This window comes from Oryctolagus cuniculus, chromosome 7, assembly GCF_051225735.1.
Source record: "Oryctolagus cuniculus isolate XC-2025 breed Fujian yellow rabbit chromosome 7, ASM5122573v1, whole genome shotgun sequence".
NCBI lineage: Eukaryota > Metazoa > Chordata > Mammalia > Lagomorpha > Leporidae > Oryctolagus > Oryctolagus cuniculus.
In genome coordinates this window covers 77,221,009-77,237,975 of record NC_142873.1, presented here as the reverse complement: position 1 = coordinate 77,237,975, position 16,967 = coordinate 77,221,009, and the positions used below count along the sequence as shown (strand labels likewise).

General features: G+C 57.0%; 1 protein-coding gene across 2 annotated transcripts in view; it reads right to left on the bottom strand.

Annotated features, from left to right (window-relative positions):
* Nucleotides 1-16,967, bottom strand: part of ABCA4 (ATP binding cassette subfamily A member 4) — a 137,859-nt gene that overhangs the window by 107,301 nt on the left and 13,591 nt on the right. For both annotated transcript variants that reach the window (XR_016210884.1, XM_051857469.3), the window contains exons 5-6: nucleotides 11,284-11,411; nucleotides 6,209-6,406 (exon numbers count right to left, since the gene is read on the bottom strand). Coding sequence is in view for 1 of the 2 variants with exons in the window: in XM_051857469.3 (XP_051713429.3) it covers nucleotides 6,209-6,406; nucleotides 11,284-11,411 (326 nt within the window). In the remaining variant the exon portion in view is untranslated. The remainder of the gene's footprint in view (nucleotides 1-6,208; nucleotides 6,407-11,283; nucleotides 11,412-16,967) is intronic.

The window sequence follows — 16,967 nt, the reverse complement described above, 5'->3', positions numbered from 1 at the left end:
TGAGCAACTGGGAGAATGTGGCATTGAGGCCTGTTTGTTGCAACTTGACAGTCATTAAGCACCAGATGAAAAGAGAGGAAGCTGGCTTCGGTGGGGAAGGGGCAGCCAGGAGGGGACACCCCGAGTGCTAGGAAATGCGTCACCCGTGGAGAATTCAGACTCGGCCACCGGGACTGGGGGCAGGGCAGACTCGCCAAACTGTCTCTGCTGGGAGAGGCTCCAGAGACTTGCTGTCTCCCAGGCCTGGAGGGGCAGAGCCTGTGACCTGAGCTTGGGCTCTGGGCTGTGGGCACGGGTCAGTTAGGGGACATTCCTTGGCCTAACAGACTCTAAGCCCCTTTTACCCTGCAGTGTCTTCTCTCCTCGGATCCGTGGCTGATGAAAGCAAGAGGGAGCTTGGGATCGGAAGCTGCCTCTGTGAGCGAGGCCTCCACCCGGGGGGAGGGGGCCAGGGACGGAAGAGATGGGGGAGCAGGGATCCTCTGCAGGGCAGCTGCGCTCTCCTCGGTTCCAGCAAAGCCTTTGCGCTTCCAGGCGCTTTTCCAGCTCTTCTCTAATGTGACCCTCTGACACACAGGCCAGGGCTTAGGATCCCCATTTCAGACAGGGAGGCTGAGGTCCCTTCTCAGTGGCAGCAAGGTAGGTGCTGACCCACAGCCAGGACCCAGGCTCCCGCCACTGGGAGGTGCCTGTGTGCCCCAGCAAGCAGACACTGATTAGTTCATAGGGATGGGGGAGACTCTGTGGCTGTGCTGAGACCTTTCAGGAAAGGATGGACATTGGTGGTAGGTGGGGAAGGGTTTGATGCAAAAGCTCTGAACCTGGGGCATGGCTGCCTCAGCTCCCTGACCTCCCATCTGCCGTGTGTCTGTGTCTATACAAACTTGCATTTCCCTAGAGGAAAAGTCTGGAGCACTTGACGGCTATTCAAGGTCATCTTAAACCACACGAAGGTGAAGGGTTCCTGTTCTGTAAAGAAACATCAGGAGCCGAAACACTTCTTAGAAACAACGTGCCTGGGCCTGGCTGCAGGTGCTGGGTCCACACTTAGAGAATAAAGGCCGGGACCCCAGGCCCTGCTATCCTGAAGGACTGCCCTCCCAGGGGCTGCTCATGTCTTAAGCCACTTGAGTTCTGACCTCTCAGTACTTCTTTCTTTTGAAATCCATAGTAACAACATCTGATCTGTCACGAAAAGCAAATCTGGCCTACTGCATACCTGGTGCCTAAAACAAATCCTGGCAGGCAAATGCCAGGCCGATAGGCCTTGCACCCATTTAGTGGACATTAAGGATCCTCTCTTATTTCTAAGTCTTCTTTATTGAAATCCATGTGCCCAGGGGGCATGTCGGCTGTAACAATTTTTGTAGATGCAGGCAGAGCAAGTGTGAGTGCTCAGAATCAGATATACTTGCAGCAGCTTCATCCATTTCAAGAGCACAAGGAACCCATTTTCCAACTTAGCTCTGTGTCCAGCCAACAGCCCTGCTGCCCTCGGGTGGTGCCAGTCCGTGGCCTTCACCTCTCTCCTCCCTCCCCAAGCCTTCACCCAGGAAGGGGGGAAAATCCAGGATCCAAAGACTTAGACATGTGAAGAGAGAGGAAATCCCTATGCAAGTCAGGAGGGCGCCTCATTTTAAAATCCTGGAGGAGGGGGCGTTCCCAGAAACTTCACCCCAAATGCAAACGCGGAGCTGAAATTTAACAAACGGCAGCCAATGACCCTGAGCACAAAACTGGTGGCTCTCACTGGGCAGCTGGTGATCTGCTCTGCTTATTCCTCGTGACCCAGGAACTCAGGGAGCAGAGCCAAGCACCAAGCCGGACATCGATGGGAGCTCACAGTCAGGACCCAAAACTAAGTCCTTTCTCTCCTGGAGCTCAGTGTTCAGCACCCATGGTCCAAGAGCCACAGGTAAACAAAGTCAGAAAAGCAAAATCTGCACCCGAATATGGTGGGGGGAAGGAAAGAAAGGATCAAAGTGAGCTGGAGCCAAATGTGGGCATGGGTGTGGGCGCGAGCATGGGTGTGCGGAGCCCCTCAACCCAGGCCCATGGTGGGGAGGGGGGGTGACTGCACTTTCCCAGCAGCGTGGCTGGTCTTGGCACCCCCCTCGGTCCCCCTGCTGAACTTCCACAAATAAACATTCAAAGCAGAAGGGACAGATTTGCTTCTCAGCAAGATTTCAAAGCTGCACACAGAGTCAGAGGGAAAACAGGAAGGCCCTCGGGGGAGGGGGAGGGGGAGCGGGAGGAGCAGGGGCAGGCGGGCTGGGGCCAAATCAGATGGGACTCGTCCCAACCCCTCACCTGCAACTGGCCCCGAGGCTTTTTACGAGGTGCAAACCCTTTCGGGTGGTACTGGCAGAGGTGACACCTGGGGCCCAGGTCTGGGCTGCTGGGTTTCCAGCTGGGAAAGGTGGGAAAGGGCAAGGAAAGAGGAACTCCTTGGAGCCGTCTCAACCCGGTGAAAGTGAGAAGCTACATCTCATTCAGGAAAATCCAGGCACCTGGTGTCTTGTTTGCCCAGCCCCTCTGGGTCACCAGTTTGCCTGTGCCATGTGCAAGAACATGTGAGTGTGTGAGTGTGCACGCAGCCATGGGTGCCACATTTGCATTGTTGGAGGATGACAACACTCACTGGGATCTCCAAGGGACCAGGGGAAAACACAGCTGGTCCCAGCTGGTGCTGGCCCTAGGACCCCCGCCCCCACCTCCCTAATCGCTGGGCTCCATGGGTTGCAGGGTCTCAAGGTTGCACCCCCCACTTTCCTCCCCCACACCCTGGCTCCTTCCACAACAGGGGCAGGTGCCATCACAGTGGTTTACTAACATTTCTCCCTCTTGGTTAATGAGAACTGGCGTGCATTTAATAAAACCTTATTTATACACTGGCCTACGTGCGCATGAGGAAGGCCCGGCGCAGAGGCCAGCATTCCCACACCAGAGCTGAGTGTGGCTGCCCGCCAAAGCAGCTGCAACAACAGCCCGGCCCAGGAGGTCTTTCCCGCCTCAGAGCGGCCCTGCTTGGCCCAGCCTCCTCTGAGGATCAGGGGGTCTGTCCTGGCCTGCCTCAAGGTCATTTTTTTCAAAGAACACTACTGATAGCCTGGGTTCGGGAGCAATAAAAGCCAAATCCCATCTTAATGCCTGTAATTTCTTTTTGATTCCTTTATTAGTCAATTTTTTTTTTTAAATTGTTCAGCTGCTCTATGCATTTGTCGAGGGGAGAAGCACACTGCCAAGGCACCAGAAAATCAGACCTGGGTATCCTGCGGCCAGGGCTCCCCCAACCCCAGAGCCCGAGCAGAGGACAGGACAGCCGGGGGGCCACTTCCCACCTGGGCTTCTTCCTTACGTCCATCCAGGCTCTGAAGCGTGCTGGCTTTGTAAGAGAACTGGAGGGAGGACGTGTCTATACAGCACTTCCATCTTAGGGGTGATCAGCGCCTTGAAGCCTCAGAAGCATTTGGGGTACTGCCGCTATCATGCTTGGCCTACAGAAGTTGATAAGTCAAACTCCTAGGCTCCACGTCAGTGATTCTCAGCCTTGGCTGGTCTTTGGAATTATCTGGGAAGCTTTAAAACATACTGACGTCCAGGGGCAGGCATTGTGGTATAGCAGGTTAAGCCGCTGTCTGCGAAGCCAGTATTCCATATGGGTGCGGCTCGAGTTCCTGCTGCTCTATTTCCTAGCCAGCTGTCTGCTGATGTGCCCGGGGAGGCAGCGAAAGATGCTGTACCCATCTGGGAGACCTGGATGGAGCTCCTGGCTTCTGGCTTTGGCCTGGTCCAGCCCAGCCCAGGCCATTGTGGCCATTGGGGGAATGAACCAGTGGATGGAAGATCTAATTCTGCCTTTTAAATAAATAAATCTTTTTTTTTTTTTTTTTTTTTTTTTGACAGGCAGAGTGGACAGTGAGAGAGAGAGACAGAGAGAGAAAGGTCTTCCTTTTGCCGTTGGTTCACCCTCCAATGGCCGCCGCTGCAGCCGGCGCACCGCGCTGATCCTGGCAGGAGCCAGGAGCCAGGTGCTTTTTCCTGGTCTCCCATGGGGTGCAGGGCCCAAGCACCTGGGCCATCCTCCACTGCACTCCCTGGCCATAGCAGAGAGCTGGCCTGGAAGAGGGGCAACCGGGACAGAATCCGGCGCCCCAACCGGGACTAGAACCCGGTGTGCCGGCGCCGCAAGGTGGAGGATTAGCCTATTGAGCCACGGCGCCGGCTTAAATAAATAAATCTTAAAAAAAAAAAAAATGACTGAGATCTGGGCTGCACCCTGAGCCAACTGAGTCAGAATGTCTGGGCGTGGGTGCAGGCACTGGTGGTTTCTCAAAGCTCATCTGAGGTTCAAGGTGCAGCCCAAGCCTGGGAGGGGCTGTCCTAGGGGCAGGTGCTGCTGGTCTCCCCAGGCCTCCCTGCTGTGAAGTGGCCTGTTTGCTTGTGTCCGGTCCCTGTGTTGCCTGCGGCTGGGTTGCAGCCGGGGCCTCAGCTCAGTGTCTGGCTTCCGGCAGGTGCTGTGAGCAGCAAGCGAGCACACAGGACCCTCTCCCAGGTCGCTGAGGGCAACTGGTCAGCACTGGGCTCTGCTTTCTGAACCTGAGCACTTGCCAGGGCAGCAAGGTCAGGGCAGAAGGACAGACATTCTGGTCTGACAAGTAAACACTGTCAGCGGCCTGAGCTTAGCGTCCGGTCACGAATGGAAAGTTTCTCCCAGTGCCCTTTTATCCTCTTACGTCCAGGGTTCTGGGTCAGGCCCCCCGCGGGACATTTCCCTACATCAATGGCCAAGGTGCTTCAAGAAGAGAAGTTAGGCCCAATCCTTCTTAGTGACAGGACGATTGCATGTCCCAGGCGCCCTGGTGGCCTGAGACCTGCCCGCAAAGGCCAGGCACACAGACATCGTAGTAGCAGGCACTACTGCCCGGACACGGAGCCTCGGCAGCTCCTTCTCTGGGCCGTGCTAGGGTCAGCTGCTCGGAATAAGGGCTCCTTGTCCTCTTACCCTCCTCTGTCTGCCTCTGAAAACAAACCAAGGAGTGTGTGTGTGTGAACTCGGGCCGGCTCTGTTGGAAACTCTGGGCAGGGCAATAGGCAGCGAGGCTTCTGTTCTCCGGCAGTCAGTGCGGGGAGCGTCCGCGTGTCGGAGTCCCCAGGTCCTGAGCGCTCTCACCTGCTCTGGAGCCCCGTGCCCAGGGGAAGTCACCTTACAGAGGCCTGAAGGGCACACTCTCCTAGCAAGGGTGGGGTCTTTTAGTCTGTTTCATTTTGAAAAGCGCACAGCTTGCTTTGATTTCAGAACAGCACAGTGGGCTTTCTGGGACTTGAGAGAGCCAAGGAGAAAAAACATAAAACACAATTTCCTCGTTTAAGTTCTTAGTGAGTGATGTGCCCCACAACAGCTCCAGAAATTTAAAAGACACCAAAGCAGCACAGTATACCCTTCAAGGCTAGACATACGTGACGTGTCCCCGTGGAAGGATACCAGGTGTGGGCGGTTCTGACCGTGGGACCTCTGGGCACCGCCACCAGGATCCCCTAAGCCAACGGCGCATTCCGGCCGAGCCCAGCTCTCCTCCTGCAGGGTCTCTGGGGCTGGGAATTCGGAACTTGCATCTTTTACCAACTTCCCTGGTAACTTTCATGCACTCTGCAACCTGAGAGCCTCTGCCCCGTACCTCCCTTGTAGAATTCCTCCTCATCGTCCCCTGGCAGCAAAGGAGGGGGGCTGATCAGGTCCTGTGCCGTCTGTCTGGGAATAGGGTGAGCTAGGTCAGGGCTGTCTGTCTACATTGTTGAGATGATGACTTTTTTTTTTTATTCTATTGTGAAACAGCAGCAACATTTGGGGTCAGGATCAGAGTCCAAAGAAGGAGGATAAAAGCCGTCACTTGTGGAAAAATCCCTTTCCTACTACCACACACCATAATCATCATTCAGACGAGCGATGGGACAAAATGGTTAAACGTCTTGCCCGCCATCACCTGGCTGGGAAACTGCAGGTGAGCTCCTTTATCGGCCACCCTGCTGGGGGCAGTGGGGAGCACGGGTTCCACCTGGAGCAGACACAAACCTGCCACAACCACACACCTAGCGGTGGACCTGCAGTGACTCCCAGGTCCCCAAGCCACAGTCCCAGACACAGCATGGGCTCATGAGTGCCCCCGAATCACCTTCCGAGGGCCGAGCAGCCAGCCCCACCGCTTACCACGCGGAAGAGCTTGAAGAAGTCCACGTTGGCATAGAGGGTGTCCTCCATCCACTGCAGGGTGCCCTGGGAGAGGGAGCACAGGGCACCACGCACGGTCTGCGCCCCACGTCGCTGGCTGAAGATGAGGAAGCGGTCCAGGAGGGCCTCGCTGCAGGCGATGTCCTTCAGCGCCAGGTCCGGGACTCCATGAGCAAACTGCAGGGAGGAGAAGCGACCCTGAGAACCCTGGCTCCACCCCCGCCCCGAGAGATGCCGCCAGCTAACCCACAGAACCTGGGGTGCGTTCTGAGACGTGGCAGAGGGAATGGAGGCTGCGAATTAGCTGCTTTTAAAACAAGCAGATTGTTCTGGGTGGTCAGGTGGGCCCCATGTAATCACAGGGTCCTTGAAACCTGTGGAAGAGGGAGACAGAAAAAGCCACGTCTGAGGAACGCGATGTGAGAAGGACTTGACCATGGCCGGCCTGGGAGCTGGCAAGTGCCAGAAAGCCGATTTCCCTCCAGACTCCCCACAAGGGATGGCGGCTGTCCTGGCTTTTGGCCTGCTAGACTTCTGGTCTCCGAACCACGAGATCATAAGCAGTACGTTTTTTAGCCACTGTGTTTGTGGTCATTTGCTAGAGCCGACTCAGGAAATCCACACACCGCTCCCAGCCTGCTTCACTTTATCACACGGCCATTTATTTTATTTTATTTTTCAATGTTTATTTTCCCGTCGACCTGAGAGGCAGATCTTCCATCTGCTGGTTCACTCCCCACATGTCCAAAACAGCTGGAGCTGGGCCCAGCTGAAACCAGGAGTCAGGAACTCCATCCCAGTCTCCCACATGGATGCCATTATCTGCTGCCCCCAGGGTGCATCAGCAGGGAGCTGGGTCCATCTGGCACTCCATTATGGGAGGCGGGAGCCATAGGTGGCCGGCTTATTCTGCTGCACCACAGTGCCTGCCCCAAGAGCTGCTTAAAAATCTGAGGGAGGGGCCGGTGCCACGGCTCACTAGGCTAATCCTCCGCCTAGCGGCGCCAGCACACTGGGTTCTAGTCCCGGTCGGGGCGCCGGATTCTGTCCCGGTTGCCCCTCTTCCAGGCCAGCTCTCTGCTGTGGCCAGGGAGTGCAGTGGAGGATGGCCCAAGTGCTTGGGCCCTGCACCCCATGGGAGACCAGGATAAGCGCCTGGCTCCTGTCTTCGGATCAGCGCAGTGCGCTGGCCGTGGAGCGCCAGCCGCGGCAGCCATTGGAGGGTGAACCAACAGCAAAAGGAGGACCTTTCTCTCTGTCTCTCTCTCTTGCTGTCCACTCTGCCTGTCAAAAAAAAAAAAAAAAAAAAAAATCTGAGAGAGGCTCTTCGTGCACAATACGAAGCTGCCAGCAAGCCCTTCTTTCTGAAGCCGAGGGGGAGGAGCAGCCAGAAACCACCTGTAGCGATGGCAAATGACCCACCCCTTCTTGCCTTTCTCATCAGACTTAGAGTAGGAATAGTACAATTTTTACACTCAGTAAAATTTGAATTTCAGATAAACTATGAGTTGTTTTTTAGTACAAGTATGTCCCCCCAGAAGGTCTAAATGGGACCCAACTGAGTTGAAAAATTACTTGTGAGTCTGAAGTTCAGATGTCATGAAGCATCCTTGTTTATCTGGAGATCCCGTGCCCTGCCCTTGCCCTGCCTGTGCCCCACAGCTCCCAGGGAGCGCCCGCCAGTGACGCTGGGCACCATCCCCAGGATGAATTCTGGAGGCTAAGGTGGTAAGAGGGGCCCTCATCCTGCTCAGGGACCCTTGGGCACCGGCGCAGCCACTGGGCTGCTGCAGTGGACAAGACCCTGAGTGCCATCACCAAATTCCCAAGACTCCCCGGGCACTGCAGTCTTCCTGTGGCTTCCGATCGCAGGGCTGTCTGGGCTGGACAGCCACGCAGGCCCAGGCTCTACCACCCTGGCGTGGGAACTGTTCAACTGTACCAGGCAGGCTGGTCCTAAGCAAATTGCTGGCTGCTGGGGCTTGGTGTGCATCCTGCAAGCTCACGGGCTGGGGCTGGCTGCGGGCTCCAACATGACCTCCGTCTTTTGTCTACATCTCACTTCTTAGCCCCAACCAGATCTCCACCCTCACCTCTAATCCTAGCAGCTGAAAGAGCTTGGTGGTGGGGGGGGGGTGTGAGGGACACCAAGCACCTCATGCTCCAGGGGAGGGGCTGGGGGACTGGAGAAAATCGGTCCCTGTCTCAGCCTCTCACGCTGCTATGTGTCCATTCAGCGCCCGATCACCGCCCTCCCCACATGCCAGGATGAGGGTGGTGGCACCAAGGCAGAGTCCCATCCACCACAGAGCTCACCAGCTGGCTAGAAATGCAGGCACCCAAACAGCCTGACCAGTGCCCGGTGGGCACTGAGGCCAGAGTGTTTAGCAGAGTGAGTAGACAAGGAGCACTGACTGAACACTTGCTGGGGGCCAGGCACTGCTCTGTGTGTTTTGCGTACATGAATTATTTTAGTCCAAGGGACATGATAGGTGCTTGTATGATTTCCATTTCACAAGTGGGGAAACAGGCACAGAGAGGTTAATGAACCTGCCCGAGGTCACACAGCTAAGTGTGTGGTCTTGCTGGAGTTCGAAGCCTGAGCTTAACCACTACCTCTGAGCTCTTTGGCAGGTAGGGAAGAGGGGCAGGGCAAAGAAAAGAGGGTTTACAGGCCTTGCACCACATCCAGGCGTTTCCAGGGCTGGTGTGAGGCGGGGACAAGCCAGAGAGCTGTACCACCAGCCTCGGCTGATGGTTCCCTAGGAGAGAGGGGGCGGGACTCCCCTGGGGGAGCTGTGCTGAGGCACCAGCAGAAAGGACCATGGTATGGAGCCCCGAGGTCAGGCACACTTGTGCCAGGTTTAACAAGGATGCTGGATGGCACAGCTGTGCGTTTCCTGGCTGGACAGCGCAGAGAGAGCATGGTTCCCAGGGAACCAGCGCCATCAGGATCAGAGCCCTGGCGGACGGCTGATGAGGAGTCAGAGGGCAACACGCAGAGGCAGGGTGCTGGGCAGAAGCCGGCTGTGAGAGAAGCACTTGTCACCTCAGCAGGAACTAGGAAGAAATTTCCCCCGCATTCCTGCCCTTATCTCCAGCGCCCTTTTATTACCGACTGGAAGTCACTGCCGGGACCTATGTTTTATGAGCCGAAGAGAAAGCCAAGGGGAAAATGAGTGATCAGTGCCGCCGCCGACACCTCCCCTCCAATCCCCTCGGGGTGGGTGGACGGGGAGCTGGGCAGGGCCTTGCCGGGAACTGCCTTCCTGCCCCCCCCCCCGCACCGTGCCCCTGGCAGGGCCCCTCGTCCAGTTTCGGTGAAACCTCAGAGTCTGAGAAGCCAGGAGAGCAGGCACAGGCTCCTTCGCTGCAGTGCAGGGAACCACTGTGCAAAGTCCCCACGTGAGTCCTCCTCCCGCCTCCGCTGGGCTCAGATGGCACGCGGGGCTGGCCTGTATCTCAGGACTGACACAGGCCCTCAATTCTGTCCATGTGTGGGTCTCCCCTGGAGTGTGGAGGAGGAGCAGAGGCCAGGAGGAGAGTGGGAAGGGTATCTGTGGGCCCCTGCCCAGCTTGCTTTCTCCCTGTGTTCCGCACACTCAGAGTCCGACAGCCAGGATGCTGGGCCCGGACCCAGGAGCCCCAAACAGTGGAGGCTGCCAACCCCAGGCCAGTCAGGATCACCTGGAGGGCTTGTTAACACACAGAGCCGACGCTTGGGATGCCTGCATTCCCCACCAGGAGTGCCTGGGTTCAAGCCCTGGTTCCGCTCTCCATTCCAGCTTCCTGCTAGTGCACACCCTGAGAGACAACAGGTGATGATTCAAGTGCTTGGGTCTCTGCCACTCTCAGGGGAGACCCCAGGATTATTGAGTTCCCAGCTCCTGGCTTTGGCCTGGCCCAGCCCTGGCTGTTGGGGCATCTGGAGAGTGAACCAGGGGATGGAGAGATCCCTATCGCTGTGTCTTCAGTAAAAATAATTAATTAATTAAAAACCCAGAGCTTTGGACCCAGCTGGTCTGGGGCTGGGCCTGAGAATGCACATTTTTGGAGAGCTCCCGGCTGCTGCCGACACTGCTGCCCCCGGATTCTGAGAACCTCTGAGCCGGGTCGGCAGTGAGGCGACCTGGATTCTTTGCTGACTCGTGATTTCTAGCTCTATCGCTGGGCACAGAATAATGCCATCACCAGCTGCCTCAGTTTCCCCAACTCTTCGACCCATCTCGGGACTACTGTGAGGAATAAAACAGCTAGCAGATGCGTAAGTCAGGCGTTCATGGTGACAATGCTCTGTATGGATACAGATGATTTACATGGACAAATGAATATCGGGGTGGGGGGCAGAGGTCAGAAATGTACCAGGGACACGGGAGAAGGCGTCTGCCGGGCGCCAGGAAGGAAGCAGAGGCCAGCTCCCCTGCTGCTGTTCCCAGATCCTGTAACCTGGGAGGCGCCCTCAGCCCCCACTGCCAACTTGTCAGGCCAGGACCCTCCCCCAGCCGTAGGCTTGGCTGCCTTCTCCTGTCAGGCCTGCCCTGCCCCACCTCCTCTGCAAGGCCCAAAGCCCACAGTGTCCCACCCGCTCCTGACATCTGGGGCACACACAGTGGAGTCCCTGCTTGGGGGATCGTAGCCTGCTGCCCCTCTGTCGGCTGGAATGGAAGCCCCTGGAACCAGAGGCTGTGCCTGTCTTGTTCACGCTGCCTTGCAGAACCCACAGCAGCCCTTACATATTTGGTTAATGAAGGGCTGGCCTCGATGTCCTCAAATGTACAGAGGAGGCAGAGCCACACGATCCCCCGGGGTCCTTCCAGCCGTGAAAATCACGGGGGTTTCCGGTGTTGCCAGGATCTATGCTGCTTGGGTCCTCTGAGTGGACACGCACTGTCTCAATGATCCCCTGGTATTTTTTCTGAACATGGGCATGGGTCATGGATTCCAAATATGAAAGCAAGAAGGAAAAACCCGCCAAGACCTCTGGTATGTTCCCGGGTGCGGTGCTCACCCCTGCCCTCCAGGGACCACCCACTGATGCTGCTGTCCCCTCCTACCTGCTCCGGGCGGACTTGGGAATTGACCAGAAGGTGGACCACCGAGTCAGACAGGCCAATGTTTCTCTTGAGAAATAGCACCAGGATCTCTTCGTCTTTCAGGATCTCCCGAACTCGTATTCCTCTTCCTGTGCGTCAAGGAGAGAAAGGGCAGGGTGCTGAAGGGGACGTGGGTCACACAAATGGGAGGAGCGCTGGAGTCGACTGGAGCATTTCTAACTTGACCTGTGCTGTCTGGGGGGCCCTGGGGCAGGTCCATTGCAAGTACTGCAACCCACAGTGAGAGCATTTACTGCAGAAACAGCTGGGCACGCTTGAACAGGAAGGCATGGACAATGGGACAGTTGGCCTGAGCAAGGGGCTATCTCAGAATGCCTTGTGGGGTTGGCCTCAGACAGTGGCTTTTCACAGGGTCAGGGTGGAGGGGCCGGAGCAGGGCAATTGTGTCCCCATGAGAATACTTGGCAATACCTGGGGAGGCATTTTCGTTGTTCTCATTGGGGAGGTGCTGGGGGCTTGAGGCCAGGGATGCTGCTAAACATCCCACCAGGCTCGGGACAGCCCTCCCACCACAAACAAAGAAGGGTCTGCCCCAACGTCAATGGCGCCCTGGGGACTGCACCCCTCTCTGTGTCTGCACCTCCCATACTGGCCTTCCAGAGCAGTGTGGGGGTGACACAGCAGCAGGGATGTGACACACTTAGCCCCCTGCCGAAGAGGGAGCTTGCTCTTGCTGATTGCACTGGGGGAGAGTCACATCAGCCCTTGCCTCCTCTGCCAGCCTCCAGGGCCCCTGCTGTGCTTCCCGAGGTGCTGGCCAGAGTGTTGCAGGCCTAGATCTCTGCGAAGCCGTTTCGATGCAAAGCGGAAGCTCTGGGTTGTGTGAAAATGCCTGTCTACTTCCCGAGTCCTCCCTGGCTAACTCACTCTTGTCATCACATGTCCCTGTGTGTCCTGGCCGCTACTGCCCGGCATCCAGCCCTCTCCCATACTGTGTTTGCCCCTTGCCAGGCAGCCAACAAGCCTGCCCCAGGGCCTGACAGCCTTGCTCCCCATCTGTGGACTGTGACCGCTCCAGTGCAGAGCCCGGCCGGCTCAGCGTGGCTCCTCTCCTCTGGATGGGACCTGGGGCCCCCCTACAGGCCTGCCCGAGTGTCCGGCACACAAAGGCCTCTTGGCATGGTGCGTGCCAGGGAGACGGGGCCAGTGGGGTAGCCCAGCATCACTCCCCCTTGCACGGAGCAAGTCCAGAGGCTTGGAGGGAAGCTGGGCAGGGGCCGCAAGCAAGGCCAAGGGCTCTGGGAGGGCTGGGCTGCTCTGTGCTCGCGCCTTCCCACAAGTCCTGTCACCCTCTGCACCCGGCTCTTCTGCCTTTCCTCCTGCCTGGTTGTTCTTCACCAATGTCATCTTTCCAGCAACACTGTCCAGTGCACGTGAGTGCACACACACACAGACACAGACAAGCACACCACACGGGCACATACACACAAGCATGCACACTCACATACACACACAGACAAGCACACCACACAGGCACACTCATACACACAAGCACACACACACAAACAAGCACACCACACATGTACACAGGCACATACACAAAGCATGCACACACACATACACACAGACAAGCACACCACACAGGCACACTCACACACACAAGCACACACACACAAACAAGCACACCACACAGGCACACATGCACACCCATAAGCATGCACACACACAGACAAGCACACCACATATGCATACACACAAGCATGCACACTCACACACATAAGCACACACACACAAGCACACTACACAGGCACACATGCACATATGCACACATGCACACCCATAAGCATGTACACACACATACACACACAGACAAGCACACCACACAGGCACATACCCACAAGCATGCACACACACAAAGCATGCACACACACACTCTAGACCTCCTGAGGCCAGGGCCTCTGGATCTGGCTTTTGTCACCCCTTTCTCCATGCCCGGCAATGCTGGGCGCACTCTGCCAGCCAGCCCCAGAGCCTGACACCATCAGGGCCTGGATGAAAGCCTGCTGACTGACAGGCCGCTCTCAGTAAACACCGGTTGTCTTCACCTGAGAGGCAGGACCCCATGGGACCGTGTGTCTCGCCACCATTCTTGAACTCCCTCACCCGGCCTCTCCTCTGCACGTCTTGCGGGGGAGAAGGGGCAGAAGGAGGGGCCATGGGGGAGTTGCTGTGCACACAGCATGTAGGGTGCCTGGGCCCGAGCCCCCTGGGGGCGGGGGCTGGGGGTGGTAGAGGCAGGTGCGTGCCGGTTCAGCACACACGCAGCAGGAGGGCTCAGGGCTGCCCTGGCGGGTCAGCGCTGGGGGCCCGAGTGTGAGAGGCGGCCGATACCAGACAGACAGAAGCTTCACCACAGCTCCTGAGGGAGAAATGTGAACTGGCGGCCCGAGGAAAGAAAAATAAATTTAGTTTAAAATGCGGTTCTTCTTGTTCTCTTCCTTGGGAAGATTAGGGGCGGGGGTGGGGGTGGAGGGATGGTTGAGGGTGTTTAAAGCTGAGAACCCATGGAGCTTTCTGGGGGCAGGACAGTGGGGGGGGGGGGGGCTGCTCTTTGGCCATTAATCCCCTGCTGAGAATGTCGCACTACAGGTTTGCTCTGAAATGCAACAGCTGCCTGGGTCACCGCTGCATACTTTCCCAGGTGAGGGGACCCGCGGGCCCCAGCACACCCAGGCTGGCCACCCTCCAGAGCGCGCAGGGCGCCGACCACCCTCCACAGTGTGCAGGGCGCTAGAGCCTGCGTTCCCTGGCGACTCCTGCACTGAAATAGCCCCAGCCCGGAATTCCTGCAGAAACCATGTCCCTTAGGTGGGCGTGGACTCCTGTCCTCTCTCGTGGCCACCAAGGCCAGGGTCTCTGTCCCCAGCCCTAGGGGAGCCTGGGGTGGTCTCCCTGAGCCTTTCTCCCAGGCCTGCTCTCCTTTCTGAAATGCTCCCATTGGCCTGAGACCTGTAGAAGCAGCCACCTGTGTACAAGCACCTCACAGAGTCCATGGAAAAACAGAATTGAAAGATAAGCTTATTTTGGAGTAGACGTTTTTTGAAATCCATGCGTGGTTTTTTTCATGATACACATTTTCCACGAACATTCTGAAGCCCTCACTTACTGCCAGTTCAGAAGCAGGCCTGATTTGGGGTTAGGCAGTAGTAATCTTGGTTCTCATATACTCATTATAAAAACCACACAGAAACTGTGGTTTGGAATCACTCCCCTGATACCTCCCCGAGCCAAACTCAACTTGCCGCTCAGACAGTGGCCTAGGAATGTCTGCCGCCTCCCTGACCCCACTGGACTTGGAGGCATCTCCGAATCTGTCTTGGGGAAAACACTTTCTGGTTGGTGTACACACACACACACACACACACACACACACACACGTTCTCTATGAAAATGCTAAGGCCCTTCCAACAGGAGCTAACTGAAATAAACTCTTCCATCCAGAGCAGTAAAGAACGGAGTGCTTGCCATCCGGCTTGCGGAACAGAACACAATAAGTACGTGCTCCGCTGTGTTGGAAATGCTGTGGCTGTCATGAAGAGGCAGCACCAAGCTGAGCCGACCCTGCCCTTTCCCACTGTGCTGGATTCAGCATTTCCCTGCAGGCTGCCCCTGCTTCCTCCCTGCCCCACATGGTCGGTGCCTGTCCGTGCATCTCTGTCCATGTCTGCCCGGTGCCTTCAGAAGGCAGTGGCTCTCTCACTGGCTCGCTCGGCTCCTCTCACCTCTGCATTCCCAGAGGCCAGCCCAGCGCCTGGCTCACAGGTCTGCAAGGCCCCAGGGCTGACAGATGCCACTCTCCCACCTTGCCTCTGGGAATCCAGAGCAGCTGTAGCCCGTTCCCTTGGTAGACCCCTTCCTCATACCTGTTGTCCTGAATGCTCAGCCTTAGGCACCTCCGCCCCTGCCCCAAACCTAGGAGCGTGCGTCTCCGTGCAGCTCCAAAATGCAGTGCTTGCAATCTCTGAGCCCCGCTCCCGGACAGTCTTCCCGCACTGGCAGCCCTCTCTCCAATGCACCCTCTACCTGTGAGACTGCAGCAGCCCCTGGATCCCTGCCAGTCCTTTCCCTCTCAGGGAAGGGGTTCTAGCTGCCACATCCAGTGGCTCCAGCCACTGCAGAGGTGCCCGCAACAGACACGACATGCGTGCCACACCCATTAACATTTTAAAAAGACACTTGGTGGGCGCGGTGCTGTGGCATAGGGTAAGCTGCTGTCTGCAGTGTCGGCATTCCATGTGGGCGCTGGTTCAAATCCTGGCTGTTCCACTTCCGATCCAGTTCTCTGCTATGGCCTGGGAAAGCAGTGGAAGATGGCCCAGGTCCTTGAGCCCCTGCACCCGTGTGGGAGACCTGGAGGAAGCTCCTGGCTTTGGATCAGCACAGCTCTGGCCATTGCAGCCATATGGGGAATAAGCCAGAAGATGGAAGACCTCTCTCTCTGCCTCTACCTCTGCCTCTCTGTAACTCTGCCTTTCAAATAAATAAATAAATCATAAAAAAAGACATGTGGGGAGCCGGCATTGTGGCACAGCAAGTAAAGCCACCACCTGGGATGGCAGTGTCCTATGTGGGCACTTGTTCGTGTCCCAACTGCTCCACTTCCGAGCCAGCTCCCTACTGATGGCCTGAGAAAAGCAGCAGAAGATGCCAAGTGTTTGTGCCCTTGCACTCATGTGGGAGACCTGGATGAAGCTCCTGGCTCCTGGCTTCGGCCTGGCCCAGCCCTGGCCGTTGCTGCTGCCTGGGGAGTGAACCAGTGGGTGGAACACCTTTCTCTGTCTCTCCTGTTCTCTCTGTAACTCTGACTTCCAAAATAAGTAAACACATCTTAAAACATGTTGGCATTGCTGTCACTGATTTTTGTTGTTTCTTGTTTCTCCCGAGGTAGAGACGCATGAGAGCGGGGGCCCCTCGTCCTCCCTCCTCGCTGTGCCTCACCCGATATGGCTCTCCTCCCTACGTGGGCGCCCAGGTCCTGTCACCGTCCTGTACAACCTCAGTGTCTGTGTGGTGGCCCAGGCCTGGCCTCCCCTTCCCTTCTCCCCCTCCTCCTCACGTACCCTCCCCTCCGCTGCACCACGGCCTCATCTTACCCATCCTGCTGCCTTCAGACCCCAGAATGTGCATATTTCACTTTCTGCCTCTGGCTTTGCCATCCCCCCTGCCCCAGGCCCTGGCAATGCTGCTGGCTTCTGAGCCATCCTTATGCACCCTGGATCCAGAGCTTTGTGTCCAACCACTGCCTGCCACTCGCTCACCTCCTTGACCTCCTCTGGTGCCTCCCCACAGGCCCCCCCGAGTCACTTCCAGTCCCCATCTGCTCTGCCTCCAGGCCTGGACGCTGACCATGACCGAAAGAAATCACAAGGTTGTGCCTCCAACATCCCGCTCAGCGCATGGGCTCCGAGCCCCCAGGCTCCTTAGCGGCTCTCAGCGTTGCTTCCGCATGGTCAGCTCTCTCCTGAGGACTCTGAAAGCTATGCCACACCTTTACCTTCCCCTGCAAATCCATTTCCCCTGCTTCCAGCCTTGACCTGACCTTGTACTTCCTGGAGTGCTGCCTCGCTGCCTTCTCCGTCCTGTCCTGGACTCACCTGGGCTGCGCCCTTTTCTCCCCACCTCCG